The sequence below is a fragment of the Eumetopias jubatus genome, unplaced genomic scaffold, assembly GCF_037043125.1.
Source record: "Eumetopias jubatus isolate StellerSeaLion01/CBP00866 unplaced genomic scaffold, mEumJub1_p1.0 scaffold_2, whole genome shotgun sequence".
NCBI lineage: Eukaryota > Metazoa > Chordata > Mammalia > Carnivora > Otariidae > Eumetopias > Eumetopias jubatus.
In genome coordinates, this window is record NW_028274808.1 from 36,628,610 (window position 1) to 36,654,388 (window position 25,779).

The window sequence follows — 25,779 nt, forward strand, 5'->3', positions numbered from 1 at the left end:
GGGAATTTGTAGATCATACAGATGATTTCAGTGATTAAGGGAACAGCAATCAAGAAAGAAGATGAAACTGATAAAGATTAAAAATTAGGGCAGGTTAGGAATTAGACTGTTGATGTGATTTTGTCAAATGCTTTTCTTGCATCTGTTGAGTTGATCTTTTAAAAATCCAGTCTAATATGGTAAATTATTGGTTGAATATTAAGGTAAAACAACTTTGTATTCCCTGAATAAATCACATTTGATCATGATATATTATCCCTTTTTATATAACATTGGATTCAGTTCATTAAATTTTGTTAAAATTTCCATCCACTTTCATGAGGGATACAAATTCATAGTATCTTTCTTATGCTGTTATTTGTCTCTCTGGTCCCTGGAGAGGGGAGTTCGTGCCCACCACTATCTGGGAAGCCTTTCCAAAACTGAACAATCTCCCCTCATATGTCCCAGACATCCCTCAGATCCCTGCCTTCACCCTGTGTGTGTCCTGGCCATCTGCCCTCCTGATAGTGCAGTGCACCTGTGTTCTATCCCAGGCAGGCAGGCTGAGTTTTAAAACTCCTAACTTTAGGGTCCTGGTGGGGCACAAGCCCATGTTGGTCTTCTGGGGGTAGGTCTTGCTGCTTTGAGACCGACACAGGTTTGCCCCACAAGAGCAGTTGCACCAAAGAGCTGTGGAGTTTGGAGTAAAGTGCAGCAAAGAGCCAGTGTGCAGGTTAGTCATTCTCAACAGGTGTCTCTGCACCTATGCTGAAGGGCAGGGGAGGGTAATAGGTCCCACTAGCTCTTTTGTTCCTGGAGAGGAAATGCACCTCTCCCAGATGCACTCCAACAAGGAGGAACCATCTCTCCCTCCGTGTCCCAGGGGATCCTCAGATGGCACCATTTGTTCCCTCCTTCTCCAGGAGCACTGCAGCACGGTCAGGGCTCCTTCCATGGACCTCTAAAACTCCAGTCTGTGAGCCCCGCTGATTTAAAAAACTCATGAATATCAGCCCCCTTCTTCTTTCCAGTCATGGCTTTGGGGAAGTGTTTTTCTTGTGTGATCCCCTATGTGCTTCTCTCTCTCTCTAGTCTCTCTTCATGACCAGGGTTCCCTCCCCTTGGCAGCACCTGCTATCTGTTTCTCCCCCAAATCACACCCCCACACCTCCTTCCTTCCATGTTGTGGCTTCTCTCCTAGTTGTGTAGTTTGTTCTGTCCATCCTCAGTTTGACTTCTCAGGTATTCAGAATGAGTTGATATTTATCTATCTAGGGTCCCATTAGTACTCCAACATCTTAGCTCCTCCCCATTTCTTTTTGAATAAGCTTTGATAGTTTTAGTCTTTTAGGAATTTGTCCATTTCATTTAGGTTGTCAGATTTATTAGTATTAACACTTTTATAATATTTCCTCAGTATTTTTTCATTCTCTATAGGATCAGTAATGAGGGATCTTCTCTCATTCTAGATATTTGTAATTGTCTACTCTCATTCTTACCCATGTGGTTACACAGTTAGTACTTTTTTTTTTATGTTTCCCCAAGAAACATTTCTTTTGTTTGTTTCACTGGTTTCATCAATTTTTTTTCCTGTTTTCTATTTTGTTATTGCTATTTTCTAAACTTCATAATTTCATTTCCTTTTTACATGGGGTTGAATTTGCTCTTCTTTTTCTACTTTCTTTGTGTGGAAGCTTATGTAACTGATTTAAACTTTCTTAGATTTCTAATATAAATTATTGATAGTATAAATTTTCCCCAAAGTACTGTTTTATATATAGCTGAAAAATTTTATCATATGTTTTTATTTTCAACTTGTGTTCAAATATGTTCTAATTTCCCTGGTGATTTTTTTCTTTGATCAGTGAATTACTTAAAAATATGTGTGCTTTCCAAACTGTTTTAAGATTTTTTTACTGTTATTGACAACAAATATAATTCTATTTGTTCAGAGTACATATTTTGCATGATCTGAATCTGTTTGAATTTATTGTTGCTTTTTTGTGACACACATTTGGTCTAACTTGTGAAATGTTTCAGGTGTATTTGAAACAAATGTGATTTCTGTGGTTGTAGTGAGGCCCTCTGAAAGATCATGCTGCTAATTAGTGTTTTATTCTTACTGTTTTTCAGTCTACTTATATTGAGAGAGAGATGTTGAAACTTCTAATGATATTTGTGACTTTTTCTCTTATGCAGCTAATAACAGAGCTTCAGATACATAGAGCAAATGCTGTCAGAAATGAAGGAATTATATGTGCTCTTAAAGACTTGATACTTTTATTATGATTAAATGATCAAATTTTACTCTCGGTATAAAATAATATTTCTTCTTCAGACTACTTTGGCTGATAGAAATATAGTCACTTTAGCTTTCTTTAGGTTGGTGTTAGCATGGTACATCTTTTACTGTTAACCCATTTCTCTCTTTAGATTGAAAGTGGATTTCTTGTTGACAGGCTATATTTCTCTTGATTTTTATCCAATCTTACATTTTCTGCTTTTTTTAATTGAAGTATTTAGACTACTTAAATTTATTGACTCGATATGGTTGGGTTTCAATTTAACACCTTGCTATATATTATTATTGTCATTTTCTTTATCCTCTTTTGTAGATTCTTGGGAATCATTTAATAGGCTTTTTTGGGGAAAAAGTTAATTTTACTTAATTTTTTGAAATAATTATAAATCTATAGGAAGTTTAAAAAATTTTTACTGGGAGATTTCAAGTGTATACCCTTTACTTAATTTTTGCTCATGGTAAAATCTTGCATGATTTTATTACATTGTCAAAACCAGGAAATCAACATTGGTATAATCCACAGAGTTAATTTAGATTTCATCATTGTTTACATGCACTGACATGTTTATATGTGTATAAATATATTCTATCTTATAACATGTATAGATTAGTGTGTCTGACACCAAAATCAACAGAATTGTTCTACAACCACACACACACACACACACACACACACACACACACACACAAAACCATGTAACCCCTACATAGTACACCTATCTGCCTTACTCCCAGTTCCTAATCCCTGGCAATTACTAATTGGTTTTTATTTCTATAATTGTAATGCAAGTACTTTATATAAGTGGCATCATATAGTAGCTCTTGAGCTTTGTTTTTTCTCTCCTGTAATTCCCTTGAGATTCACCAAAATTGTGTCACGTATTAATAATTTCTTACTATTCCTGAGTAGTACCCATGGTATGAATGTTCCATTGTTAAATTAGTCATCCATCAAAAGATTATTTGGATAATTTTTAGTTTTTAGCTATTACAAATAACATTGTTATAGATGTTCATTTATAGTTTTTTGCATAAATGTAAAAGTTCTCTCTAGGATAAATACCCAAGAGTGAAATTGTTGAGTTGCATGATAAGGCTGACAAATTGTATGTCATAGTAGCTATACTGTTTTGTATTTCCTCCAGCAAAGTATGAGTGATCTAATTTTCTACATCTTCATCAGTACTTACTATTATTACTATTTTTTATCTTAGTCAATCTGTTGGGAAAAGTGTGATATCTCATTGTGGTTTTAATTTGCATTACTCCAATGACTAATTATGTTAAGAGTAACTTAATGTGCTTGCTTGCCATCTGTATATACTCTTCAGTCAAGTCTTTGTTCATGTCTTTGCACTTTGCTAACCAAATTTCTTTTTCAACTGTTGATTTTGAACTTTTAAAATATATTATAGATAGAAAATCTTTGTTGGGTATATGGTTTGCAAATACATTCTACCAGACTGAAGCTTGTCTTTTTACCTTCTTAACAAGGTATTTTTCAAATCGGGTATCTTTAATTTTGACCACATACAAAATTTCCTTATGGATCATGATTTGTTCTTTTTTTTTTTTTTTAGATTTTTTTCTTTTTCTTTTTTTTTATTATGTTATGTTAATCACCATACATTACATCATTAGTTTTTGATGTAGTGTTCCGTGATTCATTGTCTGTGTATATCACCCAGTGCTCCACGCAGAACGTGCCCTCTTTAATACCCATCACCAGGCTAACCCATCCCCCGAACCCCTTCCCCTCTAGAACTCTCAGTTTGTTTTTCAGTCCATTGTCTCTCATGCCTTGTCTCCCCCTCTGATTTCCCCCCCTTCATTCTTCCCCTTCTGCTATCTTCTTTTTTTTTAATATATATTGCATTATTTGTTTCAGAGGTACAGATCTGTGATTCAACAGTCTTGCACAATTCACAGTACTCACCAAAGCACATACCCTCCCCAGTGTCTATCACCCAGCCACTGCATCTCTCCCACCCCACCACCACTCTAGCAACCCTCAGTTTGTTTCCTGAGATTAAGAATTACTCATATCAGTGAAGTCATATGATATGTGTCTTTCTCTGGTTGACTTATTTCAATCAGCATAACAACCTCCAGTTCCATCAATGTCGTTGCAAATGGCAAGATCTCATTCCTTTTGATGGCTGCATATATATATATATATATATATATATATATATATATATATACTGTATATTGTCTGTGTTCCTTTCTGGTCTATGTTGCTTTTAGGCTCTCTCTTTGCTTAGAGGACCCCTTTCAATATTTCTTGTAGGGCTGGTTTCATGTTTGCAAATTCCTTTAGTTTTTGTTTGTCCTGGAAGCTTTTAATCTCTCCTTCTATTTTCAATGACAGCCTAGCTGGATATCGTATTCTTGGCTGCATATTTTTCTCATTTAGTGCTCTGAATATATCTTACCAGTCCTTTCTGGCCTGCCAGGTCTCTGTGGATAGGTCTGTTGCCAATCTAATGTTTCTACCATTATAAATTACTGATCTTTTCTCCCAAGCTGCTTTCAGGACTTTCTCTTTGTCTCTGAGACTCGTAAGTTTTACTATTAGATGTCAGGGTGTTGACCTATTTTTATTGATTTTGAGAGGGATTCTCTGTGCCTCCTGGATTTTGATGCCTGTTTCCTTCCCCTCATTAAGGAAGTTCTCTATTATAATTTGCTCCAGTGCACCTTCTGCCCCTCTCTCTCTTTCTTCTTTTCTGGGATCCCAATTATTCTAATGTTGTTTCATCTTATGGTATTGCTTTTCTCTTGAATTCTGCCCTTGTGATCCAGTAGTTGTTTATCTCTCTTTTTCTCAGCTTCTTTATTTTCCATCATTTGGTTTTCTATATCGCTGATTCTTTCTTCTGCCTCATTTACCCTAGCAGTTAGTGCCCCCGTTTTTGATTGCACCTCATTAACAGCCTTTTTATTTCGACTTGGTTGGATTTTAGTTCTTTTATTTCTCCGGAAAGTGTTTCTCTAGTAACTTCCATGCTTTTTTCAAGCCCAGCTAGTATCTTTAAAATCATGATTCTGAACTCTAGGTCCGACATCGTACTAATGCCCATATTGAGTAGGTCCCTGGCAGATGGTACTACAGCTTGTTCTTTTTGTTGAGGTGATTTTTTCTGTCTTGTTATTTTGTCCAGGGGAGAATAGATGAATGAGAGAACAAAATGCTAACAGGGTAACAACGTCCCCAGAAAATATACTCTAAACAAATCAGAAAAGACCTAAAAGCAGGGGAAAAGAAAGGGAAAGAAAGAAAAAAGAAAATAAAAAGAAAAAGATAAAAACAAACAAAAGCAGAACAAAACAAAAAATACAGAATATGATCAAATATGATCAAGCTGGTTCATAGATCAGGGCCACACACTAGATTTTGGGTGTATTTTGGTCTGTTAGAAGAAAGTGCCTTCCAAAATTTTATAGAAAGAAAGACTTATATTTGTACAAAATAAGGGTTGATATGATGAAGGGATGTTATATGACTGTAAAGGTGAAAATTATAAAAAATTTTATAAAATGAATTGATAAGATAAGAAGTTGTTTGAAAAAAGAAAGAATAGAATTAAAAAAAAAAGAAAGGAAGGAAGGAAAAAAAAGGGGGGGAGAGAATGTGATCAGGCAGGAGACTAGAACAAAGCCATACACTAGAGATTTAGGGCATATTTTGATCTGTTAGAAGAAACTGCATCTCAAAATTTTATAGAGAGAACAACTGATATATATATGCCTAAAATAATGGTAACTACTATGAAGTGATAGAATATGACTCTAAAAATGAGAAATAAATATGTTTTTTTAAAAAAGAGATTGATAAAATGTTGGTTGAAAATGGGAAAAAGAAAAATTAAAAAAAAGACAGTTAAAAAAATTAACTTTGAAAGCCTAAAGAATCATGATAAAAAAGCCATGAATTGTATGTGCAGTATTCCCCCGAGTTCTGCTGTTTTCATTGATCAGTGAACTTGGTCTTGGCTGGTTGTTCTTGATCTTCTGGGGGAGGGGCCTGTTGCCATGGTTCCCAAATGTCTTTGTTGGAGGCGGAATTGCCCTGCCCTTGTCGGGCTAAGTAATCTGCTCCGGTTTCTTCTTGGGAGCTTTTGTTCCCTGCAAGCTTTTGGTACAGCTTTGGAGGACGAGAGTGAACATGGCAGCCTCCCAATTCCACCCCGGAGGAGCCGAGAACTCGGGGCCCTGCTCCTCAGTGAGCCCCCAGAGAAAAGCAATCAATCACTCCCATCTCCCCAGTCTCCAGCCACACTCTGTGCTCACCCAGCCTGTGATTGAGCGCTTCTATCTCTGGCACCCGACTCAGTGTAGAGTCTCCAAACCCAGCAGTTCCCTGCCGCTCCTCCCAGGGGAAGAAGGGGAGTCTCCTCAGATCTGCCACTTGTTGGGTCCCTGCTGGTGGAGCAGTGGCCTGACTGTGTCATTGATCACAGTTTATGGCAACCCCAAGCTAAGATCCCATTCCTTGGCTCTGTCTCTGTAGCCGGCCTCCCCATTCCAATATCTGGGAGCTCTGCAGCACTCAGTTACCCCCAGTCTTTCTGTGACCCCAAGGGTCCTGAGACCACACTGTCCCATGAGGGTTCCAATCCCCTGCTTAGCCACTGGAGCGACATCCCTCAGCGGAGCCGACTTCTAAATGTTCCAATTTTGTGCTCCACTGCTCTTTCACTTGCCAGAAGTGGCCGACGGAGTCCCCTTCCCCTGCTGTCTATCCTTCCTAATATCGCCTCACATTCACTTCTCCGCACATCCTACCTTCTAGAAAGTGGTCGCTTTTCTGTTCAGGGAGTTGTTGCTACTCTTTTCTTCCATCTCCTGTTGAGTTCGTAGGTGTTCAGAATGGGTTGATCCCTATCCAGCTGAATTCCTGAGACCAGATGAAATCCAGGTCTCCTACTCCTCCACCATCTTGCTCTGCCCCCCCACAACTAAATAACTTCTAAACAGCAAAGAAAACCATCAACAACTTGAAAAGGCAGCCTACTGAATGGGATGCAATTCATATATCTGAGAAGGGGTTAATGTTCCAAATATAAAAAGAACTAATATGACTCAAGAGTGAAAAACAAGAAACAATTTAATTGGAAAAACGTACACAAAATCTGAATAAAAATTTTTTCCAAATAAGCCATATGGATGGCCAACAGGTATATGAAACGTTGCTCAACATTATTAATCATCTGGGATATGCAAATCAAAACTACAATGAAACTTTAGAATTGATATTATCGAGAGGACAACAAATAACAACTATTGGCAAGGATGAGGAACAAAGGGAAGCAATTACACTGTTAGTGGGAATGTAAGTTGGTGCTGCGTTTATGGAAAACAGTACGGCCATTTCTCAAAAAATTAAAAAGTTAAACTACCATATGATCCAACGATCTTACTTCTGGGTATTTATATGAAGGAAAATGTGGAATCTAAGTAAAATAAATGTCTACAACAACAAAAAGTAACCAGCTCATAGAAACAAAGAAAATTTTGCCATTGCCAGAGGTTGAGGTTGGGGACTGGGCAACAAAAGAGAAAGTGGTCAAAAGGTTCAAACTTCCAGTTATAAATAAATACATCATGGAGATGTAATGTACAATATAGTGACCGTAGTTAATAATACTGTATGGCATATTTTAAAGTTCCAAAGAAACTAGATCTTAAAAGTTCTCATCACAAGAAAAAAATTAATTTTGTGTGTCTGTATGATGCATATTAACTAAAATTATTATGGTGATCATTTTGCAACATATATATATATAATAATTATGTTGTACATCTAAAACTATATAATACTGTATATCAGTCATACCTCAATTTATAAAAGGAAAACAAAAAATATTGGAATTTAAAAAAATAAACAAATGGAAATTATGGAGTTGAAAGTACAATAACTAAAATGAAAAAGAAAAGAAAGGCTCAGCAGTAGATTTGAGTTTTAGATGATTTAGCTAACTTGAACACAGATCCATACTGATAAATATTTAGAAGAAAAAGAGGAAAAATTAAAAAAAATGAGAAGAGCTTTACATAAATGTAGACACCATGAAGCGCCCTGGCATATAGCTAATGGATTCTAAAAAGAATAGAGAGACATGGGAGAAAAAAGTACATATCTGAATATTAATGGCTGATAATTTCCCAAATATGATGAAAGACATTCAACATCAAAGAAGTTCAATGAATTCCAAGTAGGATAAACACAGAGATTCATACCTAGACACATGATAGTTAAAATTTTGAAAGATGGACATAAAAATAATCTTAAAAGTAGTAAGAATAAACTATCACCTACAAGGAAATTTCATTAAGACTATCATCTTCTCATCAGAAACAATGGAAACAGAAAAACAATTTGATGGTGTATGAAAATAGTGAATGAAAGAAATCTGTCAACTAAGAATCTTATATCCAGCAAGACTATGTTTCCATGATGATAGTCAAATAAAGATATTCACAGATTTAAAAAAAATCTAGGAGAGAGATTTTCTCTTCTTGGGAGAATTTATTACCAGTAGACATTCCTTAATAGAAATAATAGAAGCAATTTTTCAGCCTGAAGCAAATTACATAAGGTAGTAATTCTAATCCATATAAAGAGGCAAAGAGAATGAGTTAAAGACAGATTTGTAGGTGACTATAAAAAACAGTATATACAAACTTTCAGTTTTTAGTCTGGCATGTAATGAAGCTGTCACTTAATCACTCCCACTAACTACAAGTAAAAACCCAAGAAACTGAAAATAAGAACTGAGGGAACCTGTTTTTAATAGACCTGCCTTGTAATGAAGAAAAGAATTTCAGGAAAGCAGAGAATGGTCAACAGAGTGAAATATTACTGACAAAACAAGCGAAATGTTCAAAAATGCTGGTCAATTTTGACAACTAAGAGTTTTGATAACTCTACCAAAAACAGTGCAGAGGCATTGGTGAGCATAAAAATTAAGAAAGCTTTAACTAAATTTAAGAAAAGAAAAGAGATTAGACACAAAATCAGAAATAAAACGCAAGAGTTCACTACTGTCCTACAGAAATTGCAAGAAAATATACTATGAACAATTTTATGTAACAAAATATTATATTTTGATGAAATAATATTCCTAGAAGACACAAATTTCCAAAGCTGACTCAAGAAAGAACATAAAATATGAATAGATTACAACAGTTTTTATCAACAATTATTTTTTACAACAATTATTATCAAAATAATAATTTTACAACAATTATTATCAAAATAATAATTAAAACTCTTCCTAGAAAGAGATCCCAGAACTGGGTAGTGTTGCTGGTGATATCTTACATCTTAATTTGTTGGAGGAGACACAAGTGTTCACTTTGATGTTTTTTTAAAATTGCACATACTGTGTTGTGTATTTCTTGTATGTTTTTAATAGTTCACACACATATTTAATGTATCAATGCAAGCCAACAATTATCCGTTTATGAGATGAAAAATCATTTGATATTTTTTGAACTTATTCCTGTTTTACATGTTCCAAGATAGACATACACAATACTCAAAGCTATCAATTCTCTAATTACTTTATAAATTCAATAAGAATCCAGAAGGAATATTCATGTATAAATAAAAAAGCATTAGTAGGGGTGCCTGGATGGCTCAGTCAGTTAGGCACCTGCCTTCAGCTCAGATCATGACCCCAGAGTCTAGGGATGGAGTCCTGCGTCGGACTCCCTGCTCGGCAGGGAGTCTGCTTCTCTTTCTGCCCCTCACCCCACTCATGCTCTCTCTCAAATAAATAAAATCTTTTTTAAAAAGCATTAGTAAACTATATGTGTATGTGTGTGTATAAAACTTCTGTAAAAGATAAAATATAAACAAACAGGGAGAAGAGCTCAAATGATATGAAAAGTAATTTCTGTGTAAAGAAAAACAATATGGCCCAGAAGAAAATAAAGATTTGCAGCCTCACTGGTAATTAAAAAAAAATATAAGAAACACAATATTGGACAAAATCATCATTTCCTATTTCACATACGGTAAAATTGAACCCCTCTTGTTGTGAAATCTTGGTCTTAGATTTGGGTTTGAATTGGCCTCCTAGCACAGTTTACACGTTGTTTGAAGTGTCCAGAAATACTAAGGCTATTCCTAGTATTCTTCCTCAACTTTGCCAGCCTTGCTGGAGCTTTCCTCATTTTTTGATAACCACTATGCTGGCTTCTAGTTTTTATCAGGGTTTAACTTAATATAACATTTTATTAGTTTGTTATTTTATTCATTTCAATGACTATTTTTATGAAGAACAGAAAGACAAGTGATCCAGATTACCATATTTTGTAAGAAGATCCAATATTTTATCTATTAATTTTGCATAAGTTCACTCAAATCAAAGACCGAGTGTGTCATGGAGAGCAAGAACCAAAAGAGCATTCTTGCAGAGGACATCCAAAACATAACAAAAAATTGATAAAAATTACTTTGGAAAACTAATGAAGAAAATAAACAAAAATAGAAAACCAGATAAGTCAACTCTCTTACTTTCACTATTCTACTCAAGGTTGAGGTGACTGTATTCCAGAGTCAAGATTTTCTTACCTGTAGCATAAGATATCAAGAAATTGATTAAGACAACTCTGGAAATAGGACTCTCTAAGGATCAAGCCTAGGTTGCCCTCCTAAAGGAATACCTGATGATTCCAGGACAGATGGTTCTATGCTAGATATCCCAAAGTTAGTTGAACTTCAAAGTCCTTTATAAAATTAAGAAGGTAATACATGACAAAAATGAATATATATCTATAAGGTGAAATACTTTTATTTCCGACTGGTTAAAAATCATGTTTTCAATGGTTCCAAGTATATATAACTTATAGAATACACAAGATGAAAGATCTAAAGATATATATCCCAGGCCTACTAAAACTGTTTATAAAGGGATATTTATTGAGTCTGGGGCAGTCGAAATTTTTGGATTGTGGAGATGCATTGAGCATGCACATTACTCAGATCCCCTCAATATCATTACCTTTGAATTCTTTCTTTTTTTCTCTGCAGAGTTTCATGATAGGCCAATTAAGTCGCTTTCTCTTTTAGTGAATATGATCCATCACCCCTGAACAATATACATGTAAGGTGTGTACAGATAAAAATTTCTTCATAAAATAGACCAGTAATATATCCTTCAACAAAAACATTACTTTGAAGCTAAAATCATCATTTGTGATGTTATGTTTAAGGACTTATATGAGGGTTTTTTGTTTTCAATGAGTTAACCGGTCACCAGAAGAAAATAACAAATGTAAGAATAGCATGTAGTTTTGATTTGTATTTCCCTGATGCCATGATGTTGAGCAAGATGAGGTACACACACACACACACACACACACACACACACAGGAATATTACTCAGCCATCAAAAATAATGAAATTTTGCCATTTGCAATGACATGGATGGGACTAGAGGGTATTATGCTAAAAGAAGTCAGTCAGAGAAAGACAAATACCATATGATTTCACTCATATGTGGAATTTAAGAAGCAAAACAGAGGAATATTGGAGAAAGGAAGGAAAAATGAAATAAGACAAAAACAGGGAGACAAACCATAAGAGACTCTTAACTATAAGAAACAAACTGAGGGTTGGCTGAAGGAGAGGTGGGTGGGGGGATTGGGTAACCAGGTGAAGGGCATTAAGGAGGGCACTTGATGGAATGAGCACCGGGTGTTTTATGTAAATGATGAATCACTAAACTACCTCTGAAACTAAAAATACACTGTATGTTAATTAAATTGAATTTAAATAGAAATTGAAAAAATGGCATGTAGAAATTTATAAGAAACAGTATCTAATTTCAAAGAATTCTGAAGAGACTTTTTTCACAGTGTTTGAAATGACTAGAGAGGAACATTGTGAGGGTCAAGGAATTAGTGAAAGTTTTAATACAACATCTAAACACTATAAATATTTGTGAGGAAAACAATTCTAGAACAGCCAAAATTTTGATTTACTGCAATATGCTAGCAACAATCTATTGGAAAACAAAATTATAAAAATGCCATTTACACTAGGTTAAAAATAGTGCAAATACTTAGGAATGAATATCACTAAGCATATAAAACTATGAATTTATTCAATAAGCAGTACAATTTAAGATCATAAATTATTTGCATAGTCATATTTACCCTTCATGTTCTGCATTCTCTCTGTTGCATGATTTTCTCATTTCATTTCGTTTTATGATCATAATAGTGAATATTATGATAAAGGGCAGAACAATGTAGAAACTCAGAATAAGCCAGTTGTTCTGCTGTGCATTGTAGTCTTCTTTAATAAAAATTATATCTAGAAATAAAACATAGAAATCAGTAGATATTTGCTTCACTAAATATTTAATAAACTTATATTTCTTTCACTTTAATCTTTTTATATATATAAATAATTGAAATTTTAATATATTGCCAAATCTTACAGGGGAAAATAAAAGGACATTGAAGCTCATAACCCCTAACAACAATGGAACTTTTGTCACATTTCTTATTTGTCTTTTATGCATATTTGTTTAATTATGGTAACTGTATAAATGTTTTGAGTACTGCTTGCTATAGTCAGCATATTTATGACATCAATGTTTTTTAAAAGTAACACATTAATAGGATTTAAGTTAAAAATTTAGAAAGGAATATTCTGTGAAAACTCCCTTCCCCCACCCTTGCCAAGTCACAGTTTCTTTTCTTGAAGGAAATCATCTTTAAATGACTCATGTTTTATGCATCTAAATGAAATTCATATCTATATCTATTCTTGTATCTATGAAAAAGAGAAAAAAAGATGTGGTATATTTGCAATGGGATATTATTCAGCCATAAAAGGAATGAAATCTTACCATTTGCAATGATATGGATGGAACTAGAGACTATAATGTTAAATGAAATAAGATGGTCAGAGAAAGACAAACGTCTTCTGTTATTTCTTATACTTAAAAATTAAAGCATTACATGATTCAGAAAAGTACACAATATATAAATATATTAGCAATGAATTAGCAAAAAGTCTTCAGATCTCAAAACAGATCCTGCCAGAATCCAAGAGAATCCTTAGGCTATTTTAAATCATTTCTTTTCAAAGTTTACAAATATCTTGATTTCTTCTATTATGTTTATTTAGTGAATTTTTGCTGAAGTATAGCATGTAAACAGAAATGGATGTATGCCATAATTATACAGCTCTAAGAATTTTCTAAATTAAACACGTTCATGTAACCAACACCAAATCCAGGAGGCATAATATTGCCAGTACCTCAGAACTCCCAACCTGATTTCTTCCAATTGTTATCCTTCACAAAGATAATTACTACTTTGGTCTCTAAGACCATGAATCAATTTGTTTACAGATTTTAAACCTTATGTAAATAGAATTATATTGGATATACTTTTTTTCTGTTTTTTCTCTCTTTATTACCTAATTTGGGAATTTACGCACATTGTTGTTTATAGTTGTAAAATGTTCATTCAGACCACTGTATGCTATATCTTTGCATAGAAATAACAGCCATTAATGCATTCTATTCCTTATGGGTATTCAAGTAATTTGGAATTATGAGTATAATGAATAGTGCTGTTATGAATATTCTACTAAATGTCTTTTAGTCAACATATGTACACATACTTCTCAACAGATATATGCCCTTGGAGTAGTAATGCTTACTCATAGCATATACCTATTTTAAGCATTAGTAAATTTTACAATGATTTTCCTAAATGGTTATAACAATTATATTTCCATTAGCAGTGGATAGGAGTATTGGATATATCATATATATGGTATTTATTTTTTAAATTATATTCTTTATATACAATAAAATGCAAACATTTTAGCTGTACATATGGATAAGATTTGACAAATATATATTGATAAATATATACCCCACTTAGACAAACATTTTAAAGATTGTTTTTTTTGACATCTGTGGCTTTTCTCCATTTAGAGTAAAAGTCTTACAATTTTTTATTTGGTAAGTAAATAAAATGGGTTTAACTAGTGCCTGAGATTTGACAAAAAAATAGCATGAATAGCCTCACTTATCATTTAAATTTTGTTACTTTAACATCTTGGAGGTATTTCCGACATATAATAATACACATATTTAAAATTTATGATTTGATAGGTTTTGTTATGTGTATACACCCATGAAATCATCACCTCTATCAAAATAATGAATATATCCATTATCCACTAAAGTTTCCTCTTGCTCCTTTATAATCTTATCAATCTACCACTCCCCCACATATGCAGCCACTGATCTGCATTCCCTCACTATAAATTAATTTGCATGTTCTACAATTTAATATAAAATTAGATAGTATTCTTTTTAATCTTGCCTTTCTTTTTCACATAAGGTACTGTTGAAATTCATCCACACTGGTACTTGTAACGAGCTCATTCCTTTTTATCGTTCAATCGTAATCTATTGTTTGGATATACAATACTTTGTTTATCAATCACCTGTTGATTTGTATTGGGGTTATTTCCAGATTTTATCTACTATAAATAAAGCTGTTATAAACATTTATATACAAAGCTTTGTATTTGCATAAGCATTCTATTTCTTGGGTAAAGGTGAAATGACTAGATTATATGGTAGGTGAATGCTTACCTTCTTAAGAAACTGTGAAGCTGTGCAATTTTACATTACAACAGCAGTATATGGGACACTATCTTCAAACCATAGTTAGCTTTTTAAATGTAACCAATTTTTGTAGAGATGTAATGGTATCTAATTTTGAATTTAATTTGTATTTTCCCATTTAAAATGACACTGGGCCTTTTTACATGTGCTTATTTGTCATCTATATATCCTCTTTGTTGAAGTTTCAATTCAAGTATTTTGTCTATTTTTTGTAGGGTTGTTTGCATTTTATTGTTTCAGGGATTCTTTATGTATCCTTAATATAAATGTTTGTATATTCTAAATACAAATACTTTATCAGTGCACCTGAAGATAGCCCCTCCAGCTGTGCACCTGTATGCCTCTTAGCCAAAGGTCCATCACTGCCTCCACTGAAGTATGCACACCTGGAGGCAGAGTGTGAAGCCATGAAAGCAAACACACCCAGAGCCACTACAACTTCCCATGAGCCCATAGTTGTCACTGGCCCTTGTTACCTACCCTTGGCCTGATCACATGTGTGTCTCCAACTGATCTCTGCCATTACATAGGCACTTGAGGCTGGGCCCTACAGTTAAATGTGTGCACATCACTTGGTCTAGCCACCAACACTGCTTAAACTTGCCCCTAGCTATTGGTCCTCGAAGTGCCACTTAGGACCCAAACAATGCTTGCAGCAACTATAGACCCCATAGGCTGCTCACAAGGACCATACAAGTGTTGATAAGGTAGACCCCAGTGGTCTCAGCCAAAAAGACATTACATCTCCCTGGACCCTGTGCCACTGTGTGCTGGTGCACTTAGTACTTTGCATCACTAGACCCAGGATCACAGCATGATCAAGTGTGCTCCATTCACATGTGAAAGGCTTCCCTTTTTAAAATTATTCCATAAAGTGTGGAAGAGATGACCACATCTTCAAATGTATAGACACTTATGCAAGGCTGCAGGGATCCTGAAGAATCAAGAAATGTCTCCATAAAAGGAATATAGTAAACCTCCAATAATTGTCCCAAAAGCAGTGGTGATCAACTAATTGCTCAACAAAGAATTTAAAGTAGCTGCTCTAAAGATACTCAGAGAGCTATAAGAGAATACAGATAAACAATTTAATGATACCAGGAATAAATATAAGAACAAAATGAGAAGCTCAACAAGAAAAAAACTAGAAATGGGCACAGCTGAAGTATATAATTACTAGAGTAAATAATTCAATATAGAGAGCTTCAACAGCAAACCTGAACAAGCTGAAAAAAGAAAGAGTGATCTAGAAGAAAGATCAGTTGAAATTATTTGATCAGAAGTGCAAAAAGAAAAAAAGAAGGAAGAATCAAGAAAGCCTGTGGAAGTTATGGAACAACATGAAAATACATAATGTACACATTGGATTACTGGAAGAAGAAGAGGGGGAGAAAGGAATTGAAAGCTTATTTGAAGAAATAATGGCTGAGAAATTCCCAAACTTGGGGAGAGATTTGGACATCCACGTTCATAAAGCAAATAGGTCACCTCAAAATTTCAATCAATTGTTCTTCTCCAAGACAATTAATAACAAAACTCTCTAAAACCAAAGAGAAAGAATTTTAAAGGCAAGAGAAAAAAATCTCCCTCAGATAAGAAAATCCCCATAAGGCTATCAGTGGGTTTCTCAGCAGATACCTCACAGGCCAGGAGAGAATGGGATGACATATTGAAAATACTAAAAGTAAGAAACTGCCAACTAAGAATACTTTAACCAGCAAAGTTGTCCTTGTGAATTGAAGGTGTGATGAAGATTTTCCCTTAATAAACAAAAGCTGAGGAAATTTATCAACACTAAACCTGCCTTATAAGAAATGCTGAAAGGTTTTCTTCAAGCTGAAACAAATGAATGCTAATTAGTAACATATAAACATATGAAAAATACACATTGGCAAAGATAAGTATGTAGTCAGATTCAAAATACCCTAATAATGTGCTAACTAGTTAACTCTAGAATAAAGGTTAAAGGACAGAAAGCATTAAAAACAGTTATAGTTTCACCAATTTTTAATGGATACACAATAAAAAATATAAATTTTGACACCAAAAACATAAAAAGGGGAATAAAAGAATATTGGTTTTTGTATATGATCAAGATTGAACTGTTATCAGAATAATATATATTTTATTTGTTTTATGATGTTTTTACTTTAGGTTTTATGTTTTATAGTGTAAATCTCATAAGAACCATGAAGAAAAAATCTACAATAGAAACAGAAAAGATAAAGAGAAGAAAATCATCAATATATAAAGGAAGGCATCAAAAAAAGAATAAAAGAAAAATGGAACTGTAAAACAGCCAGAAAACAGTAAGATGACATTAGGAAGTCCTTATTTATCAATAATTATTCTTAGTGTTAATGGATAGGCCAATTTAAAGACATAGAGAGGGGCACTTGGGTGGTTTAGTCGGTTAAGTGTCTGACTCTTGATTTCCATTCAGGTTGTGATCTCAGGGTCATGAGATCGAATCCCACGTCAGACTCTGCACTCAGTGGGGAGTTTACTTGAGATTCTTTCCCTCTCCTTTTTCCCCTCCCCCCTGCTCACATGCATCCTCTCTCTCTCAAATAAATAAATCTTTAAAAATAATAAATAAATAAAAGGCATAGAGTGGCTGAATGGATAAAAAATAAGACTCAACTATATGCTGCCTACAAAAAACTCACTTCAGCTTCAATGACACACATAGGTTCAAAGTAAGGAGATGGCAAAATATATTCCATGCAAGTGGCAACTAAAAGAGAGCAGAAGTAGCTATACTGAAATCAGACAAAGTAGACTTTAAGCCAAAAACAGTAGCAAGAAACATAGAAAGTTATTACATAATGCTAAGGGATCAATTAATCAAGAAGATATGGCAATTATAAATATTTATGTATATACCCAACATCAGAACACCTGAATATATTAAGCAAATAGTAACAGGTCTGAAGGGAGTAATAGAAAACAATATAATAATAGTAGAGGACCACAATACTCTTCTTTTAGCAATGAATAGATCCTTCAGATAATTAACAAGGAAACTGACCTGAATCATACTGTAGAATAAAGGGACCTAACAGACACATACAGAAACTTCTATCCAAAAGCAACAGAATACATATTCTCTTCTAGTGCACATATTCTTCAGGGTAGATCACATGATAGGTCACAAAACATGTCTTAGCAAGTTTAAGAAGAATAAAATCATCCTTATCGATTTGTCTTTTACTAAAGTTTTTATTTAAATTACAATTAGTTAACATACAGTGTAATATTTAGTTTCATTTGTACAATATAGTGATTCAACACTTCCATAATGCTCATCTCAGCAAGTACACTCCTTAATTCCCATCACCTATTTTACCCATCCCCCCACAAATCTCCCCTCTGGTGACCATCAGTTTGTTCTCCATAGTTAAGAGTCTGTTTCTTGGTTTGCCTCCTCCTCTCTTCCCCCTGACCCTTTACCCATTTGTTTTGTTTCTTAAATTCCACATATGAGTGAAATCATATGGTATTTGTCTTTCTCTGACTGACTTATTTCACTTAACATAATACTCTGTAGCTCCATCTGTGTCATTGCAAATGGCAAGATTTCATTCTTTTTTATGGCTTTTGTAATAGTCCATTGTCTGTATGTATATATGTGTATATATATGTGTGTGTGTGTGTGTGTGTGTGTGTGTGTGTGTGTGTGTGTATGCCACATTTGTCTATAGATGGACACTTTGGGGGCTTCCATTATCTTGACTGTTGTAAATAATGTTGAAATAAACATAGGGGTGCATACCTCTTTTTAAATTATTTTTTTCATTTTCTTTGGGTAAATACCAGTAGTGGAATTATTGGATCCTATGGTACTCTTATTTTTAAATTTTTGAGGAACTTCCATACTGTTTCCCACAGTGGCTGTACCAATTTACATTCCCACCAACAGTGAACAAAATTCCTTAATCATACCAAGTATCTTTTCCAATCACAATAGTATGAAACTAGAAATTAATAAAAGAAGGAAAGATGGAAATAAATTACCTAATTTTATACCTCATGGAACTAGGGAAAAAAAACTAAGGTCAAAGTTAGAAGGAAGGAAATAACCAACATCAAAGCAAAAGTAAATGAAATAGAGACTAGAAACACAACAGAAAAAAAATCAATAAAGCTAAGACCTGATTTTTAAAAAATATTAAAAAAGACAAACCTTTAACTATACTAACTCAAGAAAAGAGAAAGAAATCAAATAAAATCAGAAATGAAAGAGTAGACATTACAACAGATACCACAGAAATGCAAAGAATCATGAGAGACTACTATGAATAATTTTAGCCAAACAAACTGGATAACCTAGATGAAATGGATAAATTCCTATAAATATATAATCTATCAAGAATGAAACATGAAAAGTAGAAAATCTGAACAGACCAATAAGAGTATGGAGATGAATCAGTAATCAAAAACTCCCAAAACAGAAAATCCCCAAGCCAGATGGTTTTTGGTGAATGTTAACAAATATTTAAAGAAAGATTAACAGCAATCTTTCTCAAGCACTTTCAAAAATTGAAGAGAAGACACTCTCAAACTCATCTGCAAGAACAGCATTACCCTGATACCAAAATCAGATAAGGATACCACAAGAAAAGAAAATTACAGACAAATATCTGTTATAAATATAGATGCAAAAATTCTTTTTTTTTTCAATTTTATATCCAGTATAGTTAACATGCAGTGTTATATTTGGGTTAATATTTGTTAATATAATAGCTGTAGTAATAGAGATACTCTAAAATCTTAATGTCCTAATACAATTTAATTTCTCTCTCAGTCAAATTTTAATTAGGGTTTAACAAATGGCCTTCCATTTGGTTAGATGCAAAAATTTTTAACAAAATATTACCAAACCAAATTCAAGAACACATCAAAAAGATAATTCATCATGAGAAAGTAGGATTTATCTCTGAGATGATTAAACATATATAAATCAATAAATGTGAAAAACCACATAAATCGAATGAAAGATAAAACGATACGAATCATATGATCATCTCAATAAATGCACAAAAAGCACTTAACAAAATATAACATCTTTTCATGATAAAAACTCTTAACAAATTTATTATGATACTGCATCATAATAAAGGCCATATACAAGTCCACAGCTAATATTTGTACTCAATGGTAAAATTTTGAAAGATTTTCATTTGAGATGAAAAATAAGATAGCTTTTGTTCAACATAGTATTGGGATTCCTATTTATAGTAATCAGGCAAGATAAAGATATAAATATTACCCAGATCAGTAAGGAAGAAGAAAAATTATCTTTGCAGATAATACAATCCTATGTATAGAAAATACTAAAGACACTACCAAAAAATTGTATCTACCCAACAAATTCAATGAAGTTGCAAGATACCAAATCAACATCTAGAAAATAGTTGTGTTTCTTACATGTATGATAAAACATCTGAGGGCAAAAAACAACAGCAACAAAAAACGAAAAAAACAATTCTTTTCACAGTAACATCAAAAAAATTAAAATATTTAGGAATAAATTTAACCAATGAGGTGAACCATCTGTACACTGAACATGACAAAATTTTAATGAAAGAAATTGAAGAAGAGGCAAACAAATGGAAATGTATCCCATGTTCATGGATTGAAAGAATTAAAATTGTTAAAATGTCCATACTACTCAAAGTCATCCATAGGTTTAATGAAATCCCTACCAAATTTCCACAGAAATAGAAAAAACAATTAAAGTTTGTTTGGAGTTGCAGAAGACCCTGAAGAGCCAAACTGACCCAGAAAAAGAAGACCAAAAGCTGGAGGCATCACACTTTCTGATTTCAAACTATACTACAAAGCTATAGTAATCAAAACAGTATAGTACTGGCATAAAAATAGACATGTAGAACAATGGAGCAGAATTGAGAGCCCAGAAATAAACCCCCGCATATATGGTTAAGTAATATTTGACAAGAGACCCAAAACTACTCAATGGGGAAAGGATAGTCTCCTCAAAATATCGTTTAGGGGAAAACTGGATAACCACATGAAAATTAATTAATTAAATAATAAATAAATAAATTTTGCTGCTCTGTGGTATCTGTTGTAACATCTCCTCTTTCATTTCTGATTTTATTTGATTTCTTTCTCTTTTCTTGAGTTAGTATAGTTAAAGGTTTGTCTTTTTTAAAATACATTGTAAAAAATGTAGTTTCTATATTTGTGGAAAACTTGAAGACTGTCCCTCAGGCCTAACCTCCAGGCTAACTAAATAGGCCTCTTCATAGGAAGACAGGGGTTGTGTTTCAGTCTGCTCTTTGTGCACTATCCTTATAGTGATGGTGGTCTGCCAAAAACTTTTTCTGATTGTTATAGCCCCATGGAGTTCTGGAATGCCAACACTCTTGGCCACCAGGCTAGGAGATCAAGTCGTGCCTCCTGTGTGGATTGTGTATACCCACTCACTTTAGCAAGGCAGCTGGAGAGTGTATGGGGTGAAGGATGCTTACCAGTTGAGTTCTGGGTATTCCTATACCACTATCTTGGAAAGCCTGAGCAATTGCTTTTAAATTGAATGTTTACTTGATAGATATTTAAATTATTATTATTGGATTTATATTTATTTAGCTATTCTATTTGTCTAATGTTCTTTTCCCTCTATTTAGGCTTCATTTTATTAATTGGTGGAATTTTAATTCTTTTATTTTTTTCTAAAAATTTTGAATTGTTTTCCTAGTGTTTACTCTGGAATTACAATACAGGCATTCCTCAAAAGATATTGCAGGTTCAGTTCCATACCACCACAATAAAGCAAATATCACAATAAAGCAAGTTAATCTTCCTGTTTCCCAGTGTATATAAAAGTTATGTTTGCAGTATATTGTAGTCTATTAAGTATGCATTATCATTACAAAAACATTGCAAATACCTTAATGTAAAAATATATTATTGCTAAAAAGTGTTAAGCATCATCTGAGCTTTCAGTGAGTCATAATATTTTTGCAGGTGGAGAGTTTTGCCTCAACATTGATGGCCACTGACTGATCAGGGTGGTGGTTATTGAAGGCTAGGATGGTTGTGGCATTTTGTTAAAATAAGACAACAATGAAATTTGTTGCATTGATTGGCTCTTCCTTTCATGATTTCTTTATAGCATGTGATGCTGTTTGATAGCATTTTTACCTATAGTCTACCTCCTTTAAAAATGGAAACCCTGCTTTATGAACCAAGTTTATGTAATCTAAATCTTTTGCTGTCATTTCAACAATCTTCACAGTACCTTCACCAGGAATAGATTCTATCTCAAGAAACCATTTTCTTTGCTCATCCATAAGAAGCAACTCCTCATCTGTTAGTTTTATGATGAGATTGCAGTGATTCAGTCACATCTTCAGATACCACTTCTAATCTAATTTTCTTACCACGTCTGCAATTACTTGCTCCACCAGTCTTGAATCACTCAAAGTCATCCATAAGGGTTGGAATCAACTTGTTCCAAACTCCTGTTAATGTTGATATTTTGACCTCTCCCCATGAATCACAAATGCTCTTAATTGCCTTTAAAATGGTGAATCCTTTCCAGAAAATTTTCAATTTCCTTTGCCCAGATCTATCAGAGGAATCACTATCTATGGCTGCCATAGATTTATGAAATGCATTTCCTAAGTAATAGGACTTGAAAGTTAAAATTACTCCTTCATCTGTGGGCTTTAGAATGAATGTTTTGTTAGCAGGCAAGGCATAAAAACAACATTAATTTTATTGTACATCTCCATCAGAGCTCTTAGGGGACCAGATGCATTGTCAATGAGCAATGTTATTTTGAAAAACATCTATTTTTCTCAGCAGCAGGCTTCAACAGTGTGTTTAAAATATTCAGTAAACCATGTTGTAAACAGATATGCTGTCACCCAGTTTTCTGTTCCATTTATAGAGGACATACATGCAGAGTAGATTTAGCATAATTCTTAAGGTTTTTGGATTTTAAGAATGGTAAATGAGCATTGACTTCAACTCAGTCACCAACTGCATAAGCCCCCAACAGCAGAGACTCAGACTGCCCTTTGAAGCTTTGAAGCCAGGCATTGACTTTTCCTCTCTAGCTATGAAATTAATAGGCGGCATTTTCTTTCAATAGAAGACTGTTTTGTTTACATTGAAAATAGATTGTTTAGTGTAGTCACATTTATTAGTTATCTTAGCTAGACCTTCTGGCTAACTTGCTGCAATTTCTACATCAGCACTTGCTGCTTCACTTTGCACTTTTATATTATGGAGATGGCTTCTTTCCTTAAACATCAACCTCTGCTACCCTCAAACTTTTCTTCTTCAGTTTCCTCACCTCTCTTGGCATTTATAGACTTGAGAATTAGGGCCTTATTCTGGTTTGGGCTTTGACTTAAAGGAATGTTCTGTCTGGTTTGATCTTCTATCCAGACTACTAAAACTTTCTCCATATCAGCAGTAAGGCTATTTTGCTTTTTTATTATTTGTATGTTTATGGATTAGCACTTTTAAATTTCTTCAAAAACTTTGCATGCTTAACTTAGGTAACTGGTGCTAGAGGCCTAGCTTTGGCCTATCTTGGCTTTCAAAATGCCTTCTTTACTAAGGTTAATCATCTGGAGCTTTTGATTTAAATTCAAAGACATGTGACTTTTCCTTCCCCTTGTGCACTTAGAGGCCATTGTAGGCTTATTAACTGGCCTAATTTAAGTATTGTTGTGCATCAGGGAATATGGAGGCACAAGAAGAGAGAGAAGAGGGACAGTTTATTGGTGGAGCAGTCAAAGCACATATAATAATTACTCATTAAGTTCACATCTTATTTCTTGCTTTGACACTTATTTAAACCTGAGGACAGTCTTCTAACGTATTTAACTAAGTTGATGAAAAGTAAGTATCTGAGAAAATCTCATTACAAATATTGTGTAACACTAATTAATTAAAGCCACTATTCAAGATAACTCTTTTAATTACTCAGGTGATCATGAAAGATTTTACTCAGCATTATAGTTCTTTAATTATTTCATAAAAGAGCATCTATTTTTTTTTAAATTTTAATTTCTACTCACCAGATTTCTGAACATTTCCATCATCAATACTTCCCCCTGGTGAACCAATCTGGAATTCACAATATGGAGGCCTATAGCCAGGAAAGCAATGACAATTACCCAAATTATTACATATCTGAAACAAACAAACAAAAAAGCCATATAATTACTATAAATTGTGTTAGATTTTATATCTTATGTATATCTTCAAAAGAATAAAATCACTATTTTTCTGTTTATTAATACTGTATGAGAAATGTTAGAAAAAATAGTGAAAATTTTGACAACATAATGGTCAATGACAAAATCACTACCTATATGATAGCATATTTATGACCCCTATATATTGACTGTTTTTGATAAGTACTTTGTCTTTTCCCAATCATTTTTAATAAATAGGATTCAATAAATTATGAGTATAATAAATAAGAGTACAACATTGGGTGAATTTAGAATTTCCAAAAATATCTCATTTAGTTATTTTTTAAACATTTGCTACCACCACTTCTGCATTTTCTATTCCTACACTTTAATTTCTATACAAAATATTGTAATAAAATTACCATCAATTGACTTGGCCACTTTAATTTCTTATCTTAATCCCCTTTTCAAAATTTTACTTTAGTAACCAGTCATTTGTATTTCATTTTTAAGTGAACACATTTTCCAAAATAAAATAAAATAAATGCAAAAAATATTAAAAATGAAAAATAAAATAAAACCTTATAATAAACTTGCAATTCTAGAGGTTTACATCTATGGAGTTTACATGTTATTGTGCTTTTACATTTAATAGTTTAGTATTAATTTTCATTTTAAAGTAAAACAAGTAAATAAAATTTTGTAAAATTCAAATAGTTAAAATGCATAAAGCTAAGAGTTCTCATCCACTAATTAAGTCCCACTTTCCACCAGTAAAATGTTTCCTTGTTTCCTTCCTACTACTAAGTCACTGTCTATTTCTCCCTTCAGTTTTGTTAACATTTCTTTTATATATTTAGATGTTTGGAATTCAGGTGCATGTCTATTACAATTTTTATATTCTCTTGATGATTCTTTTATCATTATATAGTGACCTTCTTGTCTTTTTTGACAATTTTTTGCTAAACTATGTTTTCTCTGATATAAGTATAGCCACACTACTGTCTTTTGGTTACCATTTGCATGGGAAATATCTTTCCATTCCTCCACGTTAAGCTTATATGTGTCCTTAAAAGTAAAGTAAATCATTGTAGGCAGTATATCATTTCATGTTGTATTTTAATAAAAATTCAATTAATTTATATTTAAAGTAATTATGGGTTAGTAAGGATTTACTATTACCTTTGTTTTCCCTATTTTCTGGTGGTTTCTTTGTTCTGTTTTTCCTCTCTTGCTGTTCTCCTTTGTGATTTGATTTTTAAAAAAAATACTTTTATGCTTTGATTATTTTCTCCTTCTCTTTAGTGAGTCCACTACAGGTTTTTTATTTGGGCTATCATGAAGCTTATATAAAATATTTCGTAGATAGAACAGTCTATTTTAAGCTGATAACAACCTAACTTTGACCTTATACAAATATTCTACACTTTAATTTCTCCTTCCCCCACATTTTGTATAATTGATGCCAAAATTTCCATCATTTTATATGGTGTATTCATTAACACATTTTTGTATCTAGTTAATTTTAATATTTTTCTTTTAAAGATTTATTATTTATTTATTTATTATTTATTATTTATTTATTTATTTTTGAGAGGGAGAGAGAGAGAGCATGAGCAGGTAGGAGGGGCAGAGAGAG

General features: G+C 33.3%; 1 protein-coding gene across 1 annotated transcript in view; it reads right to left on the minus strand.

The window, feature by feature from the left end:
* Nucleotides 1-12,450: 12,450 nt before the first annotated feature.
* Nucleotides 12,451-25,779, minus strand: part of ADAM18 (ADAM metallopeptidase domain 18) — a 175,822-nt gene continuing 162,493 nt past the window's right edge. Inside the window, exons 18-19 of the mRNA XM_088021313.1 lie at nt 24,021-24,135; nt 12,451-12,614 (exon numbers count right to left, since the gene is read on the minus strand). Of these exons, the coding sequence (XP_087877439.1) occupies nt 12,451-12,614; nt 24,021-24,135 (279 nt within the window). The remainder of the gene's footprint in view (nt 12,615-24,020; nt 24,136-25,779) is intronic.